The sequence below is a fragment of the Chanodichthys erythropterus genome, chromosome 5, assembly GCF_024489055.1.
Source record: "Chanodichthys erythropterus isolate Z2021 chromosome 5, ASM2448905v1, whole genome shotgun sequence".
Classification (NCBI taxonomy): Eukaryota; Metazoa; Chordata; class Actinopteri; order Cypriniformes; family Xenocyprididae; genus Chanodichthys; species Chanodichthys erythropterus.
This window is the reverse complement of record NC_090225.1, coordinates 6,282,501-6,297,391: the sequence shown is the minus strand read 5'-3', so window position 1 is coordinate 6,297,391 and position 14,891 is coordinate 6,282,501. Positions and strand designations below refer to the sequence as shown.

The window sequence follows — 14,891 nt, the reverse complement described above, 5'->3', positions numbered from 1 at the left end:
TCATATGTGCATAAATGAACCGTACTAAGAGAGAACACACCAGGTTCCAAAACAAATGCTCCAAATGAACAAGGTGTGAAAACAAAAAAATACAGGTTTATTCTGAGAATTAAAGCAGAACTTCTGTTCTAAAACCTTGTGAGCTGCTCAACCAAACAGCATTTGAGGAACATTCCTGTAAATCCATACCACCTTATAGTACATGTCATTTTAGCCAAGTTATCCAGGAGCATCACATGTATCCTTCACAGATCTGGCAATCCTAGTATTCACTATGGAGAGCTCTGTGATAGATTCAGCCAAGATTGTACATGGAGTTGAAGGAAATATATTTTATTTACTACTTAAAAATCAATAAAAGTATTTAATTTATAGTGCTGGGGAAAAAAATAGATTTTCCAATTAATGGCAATCTTTATTTCAACGATCCAGATATCAATTCTTAAAACACCAAAATCAATCTTTTACTCTATGCCTATTTTCAGTGGGTGCGTGAAAATGTAGCCTACATGGAAAAAAAAACTCACTCAACTACATAGTTTGAGCCCTGTTGTTAAAGGGTTAGTTCACCCAAAAATGAAAATTCTGTCATTTATTACTTACCCTCATGTCGTTCATCTTCGGAACACAAATTAAGATATTTTAGTTGAAATCTGATGGCTCCGTGTGGCCTTCATAGGGAACAATGAACACTTCTTCTCTCAAGATCCATAAAGGTACTAAAAACATATTTAAATCAGTTAATGTGAGTACAGTGGTTCAATAATATTATAAAGCGACGAGAATATTTTTGGAGCGCCAAAAAAACAAAACAAATTGACGACTTATTTAGTGATTGCCGATTTCAAAACACTGCTTCATGAAGCATCAGAGCATAAATGATTCTGTGCATCGAATGTGCTGTTCGGAGCGCCAAAGTCACGTGATTTCAGCCGTTGGCAGTTTGACACGTGATCTGAATCATGATTCGATACACTGTTTCATGAAGCATCGGAGCACAAATGAATCAGTGTTTTGAAATCGGCCACCACTAAATAAGTTGTTATTTTGGTTTTTGGCGCTCCAAAAATTCTTGTCACTTTATACTATTAATATTGAACCACTGTACTCACATGAACCAATTTAAATATGTTTTAGTACCTTTATGGATCTTGAGAGAGGAAGTGTCATTGCTCCCTATGGAGGCCTCACGGAGCCATCGGATTTCAACTAAAATATCTTAATTTGTGTTCAGAAGATTAATGAAGGTCTTACGGGTGTGGAACGGCATGAGGGTGAGTAATAAATGACATTATTTTCATTTTTGGGTGAACTAACCCATTAATATATAAATTGATTAATATTTTCGTAATGTACCAAGAAAGTTCCCTGTATCCCTATAGAAATCTATTGCAACCTGTATGGAAAAACGAACATACAACGTGACCAAGGTAGTCCAATTCACAAACATATGACCGGTTCTTTTTAGTGAATCAAAAACATACAGCACAACCACTGCAGCACGATTCCTGAAACAAAAGACTCTTTTAATGAAGTTCAAAAAGACAAGTTACTGATTTAAAATCACTCTAGGGCTTTTCACACTTTGCTTAACCCCAGCTTCTCTAAACCCAAGAAACATTTCATACTAAATTAGAAGAAATGCAAGAATTACAAAAAACATACAAACCATATATTGTCGTAAGTGTATGTCTATTGGAATCATGTTTCACTTGCTGAAGCACTTCTATCTATTCATTGTGTACAAAGACAAAACACGGAAGTTTATACAAGATATTTATCATGCAGAACGGAGGAAGTTATTAACATGTAATATGAGTGAGAGATCAGTAGTGAAGTATCAGTCTCTCCTGTGTAGAAAACGCAATACATCATTAAATGAAAAGTCAAAGTGACGCATGCCCAATTATGGTGTCCCATACTCGGAATTTGCGCTCTGCATTTCACCCATACAAGTGCACACACACAGCAGTGAGTATTGAACACACACACTATTTTTGCTGCGGCACCCGGGGAGTGATTGGGGGTTAGGTGTCTTTCTCAAGGTCTTGCACCTCAGTTGTGGGTAATGAGAGTGGAAGAGAGTGCTGTTCATTCACTCATTGAACACTCACTCACTTTATTTTGTAGAAAATTAATAGAAATCATAAAGAGTTGTCAAATAGTGAAGCTAGAGTTATATAAACTCGTATCCAATCATGGTTAATGACACCACAAATATGCAAATAAGAACACTAACTCAGGGTTTAGGAATATGCAGTGTGAAATGCCAGACTACAAATACCCAGAAAAATCATTGTAAACTCTGGGTAAAGCATACGCAAAGTGAAAAGTGAAGAAAGATAACCCAGGATTCCATTTACTGGGGTTTTGAATGAACCAGGGTTAAAGGGTTAGTTCACCCAAAAATGAAAATTCAGTCATTTATTACTCACCCTCATGTTGTTCCACACCAGTAAGACCTTCATTCATCTTCATGACACACATTAGGATCTTTTTCATAAAGTCCAATGGCTCTGCATTTACAGCACCTTTAGTAACTTTAGTAACTATAGTAACTTTCTGGGCACTGAAAAAGGAAAGCTTGATGTCAATGCAGGCCTCACTGAGCCATCAGACTTTATGAAAAATATCTTAATTTGCGTTCTGAAGATGAACGAAGGTTTTACGGGTGTGGAACGACATGAGGGCGAGTAATTAATGACAGAATTTTCATTTATGGGTGAACTAACCCTTTAACTATTTAAAAGGTGAAAAGCCCTTCTGAAACACTTACCTGCATAATTCACAACATTGTCAGAGAGAATTTTAAAGTGAAGCAAAATAGGCATTATAACTGAAGCATATCAAATCAAGAGCTGGTGAATTGCAATCGAAAGCAGGAAATCTGTATTGATAAAAGCCTATCCATTTAATGAATAACTGACTATTGCACCAAATATTTACTGTATTTATTTTTGTGGTTATTTGAGCACTGAATCATTAACATACACTAATGAGAAACTATTGTGCTTCACATTAGAAGCGCACAAGTGACCAGGCCTAAGAGAGTTGCTGCTGTAGAGTTTCAAACGACTTTTTATTAGGTTGCGGTTTTAGAAGGCAGTTGCTTATGTAGACAGCAGACAGCGACGCAGCTCACTAGGTTCTGGAACAGAGCCACTGACTCGGTTTTCAGTTCATTCCTGACATTAACATATGCAGTAACTGCACTCCCTCTTAAAGCCAACTCTGATGTCACCATACGAAAGGTCACGCTAACCTTCACGTTTCCACCAATCAGATCTGGCGGCTCTTCGTCCGTCTCCAAGGCGACGTTGATGGTGGCGAACGGTCGGCTGGCCATCTGCTGCATTTCTCGCAGGAGTTGCTGAGGAAGAGAAGAGGAAGATTATCCAACAGCGTTCCATTCACACACAAACACGCATACGGCTCTATGCGCCGTTAAAGCCAAGATCAATATAAAGGTGAATGTTGAAACGACACAGCTTGAAAGAGATGCACGCTGAATTTAAAAGAGAGAAGGCCAGATTGAAACAAGCTTGTGAGCACATAAAAACATAAAAGGACCATCTAAAAAGTCAAACAAAAGGGAACTGTATATCTGCACAGACTTAACTGTCAGAGATGGAGAGAGAGCTTACAGAGAACAGATCAAATGCTTGTTAAGCATAACTGACGACACTCTTTGCTTATATCTCAGGGAAAAAAAGGATGCAAACACATAAATTGGCACAAATCATCCAATAAATAAGGGAAAAATATGAAAAGGTTACATATAGATATGGAACATCTGATAAGTGTCAGCATTAAAATTTCAAGAGCTGTGCTCTTGTTTTTTTTATTTTGAGATATGTATTCGAATGTCTGTCAACAAATATTGGTAGACAAATAACTATATAAATAAATACTGGGGTTCATTGATGGAACATAAGGATATCTTTTTGCTTTCTCTTCTTTTCAGATGAAAACAGTGAGTGAATGGAAATTATTGACAAACTTGAATACATTTTTAGGTCACCGTTTTAATATTTTTTCATGTTTAATGTATTATTATGTTTTGTATGTACTTTTTATTCACTCCACTGCTATAAACCTAATTGCTCCTATGAGGGAGAATATATGGTAAAAGTAAAGTAAACTTAAAAAGCTTAAAAATTTGAAAATGTTGTTTTGGTAGCTAACTGAAATTAAATAGGTTTAAGTATAAGAACTAAAAATACTCAAACTAAGCTGAAAATTTTTAATTAATATAAAAACACAGCATCCATCCATCTATCATATGGTTTTAAACACCAATCCTTCTATTTCTATCTACATCCATCTATCATGTAAATATGGTTTCCATCCATCCCTCCATCAATCCATCCATCCATCCATCCATCCATCCATCCATCCATCCATCCATCCATCCATCCATCCATCCATCCATCCATCCATCCATCCATCCATCCATCCATCCATCCATCCATCCATCCATCCATCCATCCATCCATCGTTCATTTAGTGAATGCAGTGTTAAAATGCTTCTTTAAAAGTTCATTTTCACTGTGTTTGTTAAGTTCCTAAATTAAACATTTTGAATTGAAAGTTTTTGAACATCTCAAATGCTCCCACGGGACTGTCTCTTGGTCTCTGATGTTAATAATGATGACGATGGTAATCTAAATCAGTATGTTCGTGTGAGAGATAGACAGAGAGAGTGATAAGAGCAAAACAAGCTTCTACACAGCAAACCACTCAATTAGAAATCCCCGTCGTCCAACTGCCATTCCTCTCAGCAGGTTCCACAAGTCATTTAATCTGTGTGTGTGTGTGTGTGTGTGTGTGTGTGTGTGTGTGTGTGTGTGTGTGTGTGTGTGTGTGTGTGTTTGTTGTGTATCTGTCCAACCATTTTTGAATGCTCAGCCCAACACACAACAGAATCTTATAGAGAGAGAGAGAGCGCGAGAGAGCGAAAAGGAGAGAGAGACAGAGAATGAGAGAGAGAGAGAGCAAGCGCTCCAGGGAGCACAGCAACTGTCACACACATACCCACACGGTCCCATTGCAGCACATCAAAGTGCATATTTACTGATGTGTGCTTTAAACTACCGTCAGGAATATAAGGCATATCCAAAGAGACAGAGCAGAGGGGTAAAGATGGATGTGGAGAGTGGAGAAAAGAGAGAGATCTTTCAATCAACCTTCAGGAGAGAAGCAGTGCTGAATCAGATGGTGAGGTGTAGCCATGCTGAATACTGATCTGAGACAGGCTGTGTGCTGAAACAAGAGGATGCACTGATATCAATTCCCAATGTGTTTCTCCAAGCTTGTCTGGACTGGTGGTTTTAGAGGGGTTTTGGCCACTTGTCAGCTAGTCTCGCGTAGCCAGACCTTCAGACTGACGGCAGAAGGTCTGGACTCCATAGACGCTTTCATTAGCCAAGGACCGCCAAAAAGGGCATCTGACTGAACCAATCACAGTTCATTTTTTTTGCCATTATGTTTAGAGGTGTGAAAAGGTAACAATGTCCCTACAATAACAGACTGGCATGTAAAACTCTTGGACATATTTTAAAGAGTCTATGCCATGAAGTTGGATTTACTTTTTTTTTTAAAGAATCAGCTTTTCGTTCATCCTGTTAAGCACACATTGTCACAGTTGTACACAATGTTTTTTTTTTCCATGAGGGGGTTTGACATCACAATGGCTTTGTTTCAGGTGGGCTGTTAAAGAATGTGACACACATCTCCTGGAAATACAGTAGAATTCAACCAATCAGATGACTACTTCAAAACATTTTCAGCCATTCAGCCAATATTCCCTGGGTGTGACATCTGAGGCTGAAACTCAGGCCCTGTTTACACCTGGTATTAAGAAGTGTTTTGATTGATTAGATCACAAGTGGACAACACTAAATACAGGTGTAAACAGGGTGAAAAAATAGCTTGTTAACTTTCAACCACTTCCAGATGTAGTCCAAAACCCATTAGAACATACCAAGCACAATGTTCTCTCACCATTCCTGATTTCAAACACGCACTCACAGCGTTCTACGTGGTCTTGCGGTTTTCAGAGCAGAAACGAAAGCTGCTGCTCTCTGTATGTTTTTCTGTCATCTCGGGGCATGTTCATATGTAAATTGCGCATGCTTCTTTTTTTCCCATTAGATCAAAAGATCTAAAAAAAAAAAAAAAAAACCTTACATTTACCTGATCCTCCCCCTCAAAGAAATCAGGACAGAAGTGGTTGAAAGTGGACAAACAAGACGAAATAAAATACCAGGTGTAAACGGGAATGTGTCTCACTTGTCAGATCCGATCGACCAAAACGCATCTTAATACCAGGTATAAACGGCCTCATTGTCAGCTGGTCAGTCTAGGAGACCAGCTGGAAATCCAGCAAGACCAGCTAAGCCCAGCTGTTTTTTAAGCAATGTAGTCTTGAATTGTCTCATGGTTCATGGGGTTCCACAGATTTCTTCTACATACCACTTGTTTACACAGGCTTTGTACAGGCAGACAGCAAAAATCTGATTTTTTGGCGGGTCTGACTTAAATCGATTTGTTATTTGAACATCTAAAGGTCTAAACTAGGGCTGCAACAACCAATCAATAAAACAGATAAAATAATGAAAAACATCAACAAATTTGATTATCATGCCTGCATGCTGTATATTGAAAACATCTGCCAGTCATGTCAATTTACAGAAGTGAATAACACATTTCTATAGACAAAAGACATCTGAAATATAGTGGAAGACACAGTGTGAGTTGCTGCAAAATAAGTGTATGTCCAAAGTTGTCCTAAACATGGAAATGGTTTATATTAAGCGCTATAAACAAACTCAAATGCATATAGCCTACAGATTCATGCAGATTGCCCTGTCATATGCTTTGCCAGTAAATGTAAAGGGATTGTTGTGGGAATAAAAGTAATATATTCAGATAAGTGAATGTGTATAGTCTGGTTTTGTTTTACTTTATTATGGTGGGCAAGTTTTATAATGTAAATGTTTATTTTAATCCTTTTTTGCACAATGTATAGAGTAGCCTATAAAGATACACTCTTTGAGGACAACAATGGGCAGGCTGTAATCCCATTAATCAGACATTAAATGACAGATTAATCAATTATCAAAACAGTCATAAAATCCCTAATCTAAACCCCATCCATATGATTTGAAAACATTTGACACTTATGATGTCTGATGCGTCTCATGAGTTCAGCACTGCGGCGAAGTATCAAAACGTCTTCTATCCTCAAATGAAATGACAGCTCCTCTCATGTCTTCTGGCATCGTGGGGATGCTAAAGTCATTAGTAAGGCAACCCGTGTAGATATAGCGAATATTCACCACACTGTCTGAACAAATGGATCTGATTTCATCACTTGTAAAATGACAGTGGGGACAGTCAGTCCTAAAGATTAGACTTGGAATTGGAAGCACTGTGAATGAAGCTATAGATTGATAGTTGATTGTCAAGAGAGAGAAAAAAAAAAACATGCAAAAAATAAATAATTTAGTTGCCTCTGAGACTACCTGTAAAAACACTGGCATTGTATGTCTGATATATCTAATTGTCTCAGCAACAGGGTGAAAAAGTGCAAGAGAGAAAGGCTACAAGTGGGAGGAACATAACAGAACAGGAGGGAGCCATCCAACCAACCAGAGATAAACCTGGACCACTGTGAGAGATTAATGCAGGAATATAATCCCCCAAATGAGCCGTAATCCAACTGCCTAATTACTCCCACAAGTCCCTGAGACTACAGATTAGTGGAATTAATATCACTGCCTTGCAGCAGACAGAAAGAGAAAATGCACAAAGTGCAAAGAGACATGTGTCTTTAGCCACAACTCACACGCTAAACAGTTCAGGCACAGACATCTGAATTTTGTTTTTCAATAATTTGAAAAAAACATGCTTTTTGGAGGTGGGTTTGATCTGTAACACCGCGTTTGACAAACACATTTTCAATACAGATATAAATAGCAAAGCATCTACATATGATTCACAGCTAGAAATGGGATCTGTTCTCTTTTTGTACAGAAAAACCATCTGACAATCTGTGGTTTGTCTGTCCTCATTTCAGGTTTTTTTTTTTTTTTGGGTACCTTTTTGACCAACGAATCTCCAAGAATAATTACTGGACAAGGATTCTGAAAAATAATTTTATAAAGATTACACACCACAAAACAGCAATGTCTAGTCAATTAACTACTTTAGAGATAGAAAAACGTATATTGACTGAAGATTTCCAAGACCTTTCTATGACATCTTTCTATGAATTTCTTTGACTTTTTTAACCCTTAAAATCACTATTTTAAAACTCTCTGACATTCCAGGCTTTTTGTGAACATGTGAAGCCTAACATTTGAGCATGACCAACTGAATACATCCACTAGAAATTCACTTTAGATGACTATTTAAAATAGATCATGCCTCCAAAAATGAGATCTCCTCTGAATACCTGATCACAATGACAATGCAAGAATTTCTTTACAAAAATTAACACATGAAAGCCATGGGATCAATTAGCATCCAGTGCAAAAAGGAGTACCTACAAATAATCAGTTGATACAATTCAAACTGTTAAAGCAACAAGTAACACTACACATGTTGGCTGCATGGTTTCAATTGACTCAAAATTGAATTCTCAAGTGCAAACCCACTGTAAGCTTAAGGTCCAGCCACATTATTGAGATTTGAGAAATTTCAGACAAAAAGGTCCATTGACAAAAGTGTAGCGATGCATGAAGCACCACTTACACAGAAGTCACTTTCAAACCAAGCAGCATTCTACTGGTCAATGCAGCAAAATCGGCTTACCAACCTGAACATGAGCAAAATCTGAGTGAAGAACTTTTTTTGCCCTCACGCAAAACTCCCAATTGCACTCCCACATTTGACTAAAGCATAAAAAAATACCATAATATGTTTCAGACATTTAGGAAGCATACAAAGTTCACATACCTGTTTCTCCAAAATACAATGCTAAAGCCACTTATTCTACTTTGAAATCTGCATTCTGTGTCGGAATGTCCGTTTTTGTTTTGATCTGTGTGATCCCGTCCATTGCCAATTTACCCAATAATATTTCGACACCCCGGATTGCCAGTTGGCGTAAAACCAGCGTTTTGCACTTTTATGTCAAATTTTCAGTTGGTGTAAACAGTTGGCGTATTGCAGCCATGGAAGCCAACAAACGAACTGATTCAGAGCTTGCAGATTCTACCCGACCTAAAAAGCTACCAAGGCTATCCATCTAATGAGCTCTATGACTTGGCATATTAAAAAAAAACGGATAAATCAACTCATCATTGCTCGTTGCCTTCCATTGTCAATTGCGCTCATTCCTGTTGCGTGTCCTCAATCTGGCAACCCGCTTGAGTTACATACTGCATCATTAAATGACTGGAATTAACCTGTACAATTTCGCAGAGCAATAGTAAATGTGACTTTCTTTACTTTGACCCATTCACTGTATTTATATTTTAAATGACAGAAATCTACAAAGATGAACAAAGTATTTAGCATGAAATGTGCAAAATGAAGACAAAAGGTGGAAAATTGCCCAAAATAACATCACTGTCTGTCTCATCCGTGCTACTGTCGGAGGGGGGATTTGCCGCACGCCACTGGTTAGTATTTACTTTTTTAGAAACAGGTCAACAGTTTTATAAAGTCTGGCAAGATAAACCCATGCTCATTTGTTGCATTAAAGCAAAGCGAAATCATGCTCTGAGGGATATCAGAATGATAAGATAAGGAGAGCCTTGCATGAACTGTAATGACTAGAATGTTCTCGTTAACCATGGCATTTCTGTGCAGCGGATGTGGACCGGCACGCTCTGAAGGAAGCAGGCATGCCCACGTTGCTTGTCATCTTAAATCAGTCTGAAGCTGCAGCCGGTTCTTGATTGCCATGAGTGGATAAGGAAAGCTTGTGCCAACGAGTCCCTCTGGTATTTACTGAACTGTTTTGCTGTAATAACCCGTTGCCTTCATGGTGGCAAAGGGATCAGTAAAGACTGGATCCATTACAGAGAAATATTTTGATGCCAGAGCAGTACCATTTCTAGGTATCCAATTCTCTACTGCAACAGATTGTTAAGATTAGTTTACTCAGACCATATGCTGAAATCAGTGTTTTTACTGTTGAGTCATCCATTGCACATGGTGGGTGGGAGAGTGTGCGTTTCTATATTGTGTGTGTGAAACACAAATGTCTATGTTTTTACCCAACTAAACAACTGTTTGAGAATGTGTGTGGGTGAAAAAACAAGTCCGTATTACTGCAGAGGGAATCTGACCTCCAATCGAAAGGCGCCAAGAGGCTGACGAACTTGGCTACTACAACAGTTAAAACACACAAACATACAGGACTGGGTGGGTTCCTCTACACCCGCATCCCTTCATCAAACAGAAGGGGGGAGGCTGATGCAAGCTTTTACACTCAATCCTCTGAAGGAATACAGAGTGAAGAGAGAAAGTAGAGAGACTGTGAAGGAATGAACGCTAGAGAGAGAGATTGAGGGAGAGGTGGAGACAGACTCAGTGCTGACTGAGTGAAAATGTGGCAAAGAACGGATGATGCCCTTCTTCCACCCTCTATTTTCATTGCAATCTCTATCCTAATCATTCCAGCTCCTCCTCTCCAAGGTTATTATTGTCAACTAAAACTATTACCAAGACGAATTATTGAAAAAGGTAAGCAAAAAGGGGGAAAAAGTCAGTGAAACTATAAATCTGTACATTCAGTGATTTATATCACAACATCATTGCACTTCCTGGCTGTAGTGTTGCACCGTGCCTCAAGTATGAACACTAGAGAAGCATTGTTGATAATCATGAGTTGGCTATGATCTGGGGTAGGACTGCAAGATATAGCAAAAAGCTGATATTGATTTTTTTTTTTTTTTGTCACTATAAATTGGGTTATTAAAAAACAACAACAACAACAACAACAACAAAAAAAAAAACTGGATATTTTAATAGATTATACAAAAAACTATATTTGACAATCATTCTAGAGTGATTGGGGTGATTTTGTTGGAGAGTCTTGTTTTGTCTCCATAGAACATAAAAATAATTTTAAAAAGCTGAAAAATTACTTTTACTCTCTTTTTTGTACCGTATGTGTGAAATATTCATTTAGAGCTGAACGATTTAGGAGAAAATGTGAATAAATTGGGTGTTTGGCAAAATTAAGTAGGGAAAAAAGGTCAATTTTCTATTGTCAATAATGTAGCGATATAAAGTGGGTACGGAAAGTATTCAGACCCCCTTAAATTTTTTACTCTGTTATATTGCAGCCATTTGCTAAAATCATTTGAGTTCATTTTTTTCCCTCAATGCACACACAGCACCCCCTATTGACAGAAAAACACAGAATTGTTGACATTTTTGCAGATTTATTAAAAAAGAAAAACTGAAATATCACATATATATGAGTGTCAGACCCTTTGCTGTGACACTCATATATATTTAACTCAGGTGCTGTCCATTTCTTCTGATCATCCTTGAGATGGTTCTACACCTTCATTTGAGTCTACCTGTGTTTGATTATACTGATTGGACTTGATTAGGAAAGCCACACACCTGTCTATATAAGACCTTACAGCTCACAGTGCATGTCAGAGCAAACGAGAATCATGAGGTCAAACTGCCTGAAGAGCTCAGAGACAGAATTGTGGCAAGGCACAGATCTGGCCAAGGTTACAAAAAAATTCTGCTGCACTTAAGGTTGCTAAGAGCACAGTGGCCTCTATAATCCTTAAATGGAAGACGTTTAGGATGACCAGAACCCTTCCTAGAGCTGGCCGTCCGGCCAAACTGAGCTATCGGGGGAGAAAAGCCTTGGTGAAACAGGTAAAGAATAACCCAAAGATCACTGTGGCTGAGCTCCAGAGATGCAGTCGGGAGATGGGAGAAAGTTGGAGAAAGTTGTAGAAAGTCAACCATCACTGCAGCCCTCCACCAGTCGGGGCTTTATGGCAGAGTGGCCCAACGGAAGCCTCTCCTCAGTGCAAGACACACGAAAGCCCGCATGGAGTTTGCTAAAAACCACCCGAAGGACTCCAAGATGTTGAGAAATAAGATTCTCTGGTCTGATGAGACCAAGATAGAACTTTTTGGCCTTAATTCTAAGCGGTATGTGTGGAGAAAACCAGGCACTGCTCATCACCTGTCCAATACAGTCCCAACAGTGAAGCATGGTGGTGGCAGCATCATGCTGTGGGGGTGTTTTTCAGCTGCAGGGACAGGACGACTGGTTGCAATCAAGGGAAAGATGAATACTCCCAAGTACAGGGATATCCTGGACGAAAACCTTCTCTGGAGTGCTCAGGACCTCAGACTGGACTGAAGGTTTACCTTCCAACAATACAATGACCCTAAGCACACAGCTAAAATAACGAAGGAGTGGCTTCACAACAACTCTGTGACTGTTCTTGAATGGCCCAGCCAGAGTGCTGACTTAAACCCAATTGAGCATCTCTGGAGAGACCTAAAAATGGCTGTCCATCAACGTTTACCAACCAACCTGACAGAACTGGAGAGGATCTGCAAGGAGGAATGGCAGAGGATCCCCAAATCCAGGTGTGAAAAACTTGTTGCATCTTTCCCAAAAAGACTCATGGCTGTATTAGATCAAAAGGGTGCTTCTACTAAATACTGAGCAAAGGGTCTGAATACTTAGGACCATGTGATATTTCAGTTTTTCTTTTTTAATAAATCTGCAAAAATGTCAACAATTCTGTGTTTTTCTGTCAATATGGGGTGCTGTGTGTACATTAATGAAGAAAAAAAATGAACTTTAATGATTTTAGCAAATGGCTGCAATATAACAAAGAGTGAAAAATTTAAGGGGGTCTGAATACTTTCCGTACCTACTGTATGGAAAACAGCTCACACAGAAGTCACTTTTAAACCAAGCAGCTTTTTTAACAGAGTGCCAGAGTGTAGCATAAATGCACTAGATTAGATGGTAATGCAGTGTGCTGTCTTATGAATTTGACAAGTGTAATCTTTAAAAAACTAAAAATATAAATTTAAAATAAAATTTTTTCCATCATAAAAAAAATTAAAACTTCTATTTTGCTGAAAACCAAAACGAAATGAAAAAAATAATATTAAATAACCAGAATAATTCAGCCCTTTGAATAATCTGAATTAGCAGGTTATCACTACTAATAGTCTGCCGTATTTCATGGGAAATTTAAATCATACAACTCTGAGTCAAACTCCCTAATTACAAAAAGATAGTCATACTCAGTTTTGTTCATGTTCTCAAACAGAGACGGAACAAAATATAGGATGACTGCATGAGCACGATAGGGGCTGTTTGCCCTAGAGGAGCTCTGATCATGTAATGCTTCTCTTAATCATCTCACACAGGTGAAAGTAAAATGTGTCAACAAATAAAACATTAGCGCAGAGGTGAACAGTCTGAGGAGTGTTTTAATTCCACAGAACTGACTGCAATGACGGTCCAATCTTACACTGGTAAGAAAAGTACATCCCAAACCAAACCACTGCTAAATAAAACTCGAGAAAACACCCAGAGGACATTGCTTTGCAGAGAAGAGGGGTCTTGGGAAAGGAGAAGAGGCTGTGTACAGGACAAAGAAACTAAGCAAGTGCACTGTTTGCAAGGCTCTGCCATACATTATGAAGAAAAAGACATCTCTCTCCATGCGCCAGAGACCCCCTGCTGCCAAACTAGCGGTTTTCATGCTGGGACTACAGTTTCTGCTCAAACCTTTTCATTGTGAAGGTCAGGATGGCTTCTTCAACATTAAAGAACACAGTGGACAAGGCTTTTTCAAGGAAAAAGGACATCAGAAGGGGCCCAACCTGGTCTCTCTGGCAACCGAGCAACAGTACGTTTACCAACTGTCCTAGGATTTTTGGAGATTTTCACATTTCTGACATTTTTTTTTTTTGTCCAACTGTTCCTGTACTGAAAAAGAAAATTATTCTGTCAAAGTCTCAAAAAATGTATAATCTCAGCTGAAAAATCCAACAGTCTCGTACAGCTGGTCACAAGAATGTGACTGCCTTCAAAGCACTGACCACCTCCCACAAATCTTTTTCTGATCAAAGTTATAATGAGAATAACCGATGTTGACCGAATTAATTCTGATAAGTATTCAGAAGAATAAGAATACCGATGAAAATTAATTCTGCCAACATCAATTATTTTCTCATTTTTGGCTGCATCTGCCACTACAAAGACCAGCTGCAGGTTATCAAGACCACAAAGAGGACGATTAGCCATCAGTCGCCATCCATGAATGACATTTGTCTCCAGGACAAGAAGGGGAGTCTTTTCCCAGACCTCCCTTTTGAGAAACCGTTTAAGTTAATCAAGAAAAAAACTACCTGAATAAATTCTCTCCCTGAAAATGTAGTGTGGTAAAACTGTTAAAGGTCACATCAGAGAATTTATTACATTCCACCCCCAAGGTTCACTTAAATGGTTAGTAAAGTTCTTGCACCAAAAAAGTGCAAATTACAGTGGATATTTATGTTTTCCGTTTTTCACTCTCACTCACTGTCCCTTAGAAATGAACCGTCCATTGTTTGCTGTTGTCTCTTTAATATCTTCTATGACTACGTAAACACCCTCTTCCCACATGAAGTGAGAAACTTTGCTAGACTCACTTGAGTTGCGGTTTTCCTTGAGTACAATATACTTTTTAATTGCAGCATCCTTCAGTAATAGACTCTCTGAAATGTCTGCACTTCATTGTGACAGGATCACAGAGCAATTTGCACTGAAATGTTAAGATCACATCGAAATAATCAGGAACCTTGCTAAAAATAAACATCAGCTGCTTGTTTCTCGTTGACTCTTTAGAAGGATATGCTGAGCAGAAAATGCTACACAAAACAGGAAC

General features: G+C 38.5%; 1 protein-coding gene across 1 annotated transcript in view; it reads right to left on the bottom strand.

The window, feature by feature from the left end:
• atrn (attractin) overlaps positions 1 to 14,891 on the bottom strand; it is a 75,742-nt gene that overhangs the window by 6,102 nt on the left and 54,749 nt on the right. Inside the window, exon 27 of the mRNA XM_067385798.1 lies at positions 3,263 to 3,370. Within this exon, the coding sequence (XP_067241899.1) occupies positions 3,263 to 3,370 (108 nt within the window). The remainder of the gene's footprint in view (positions 1 to 3,262; positions 3,371 to 14,891) is intronic.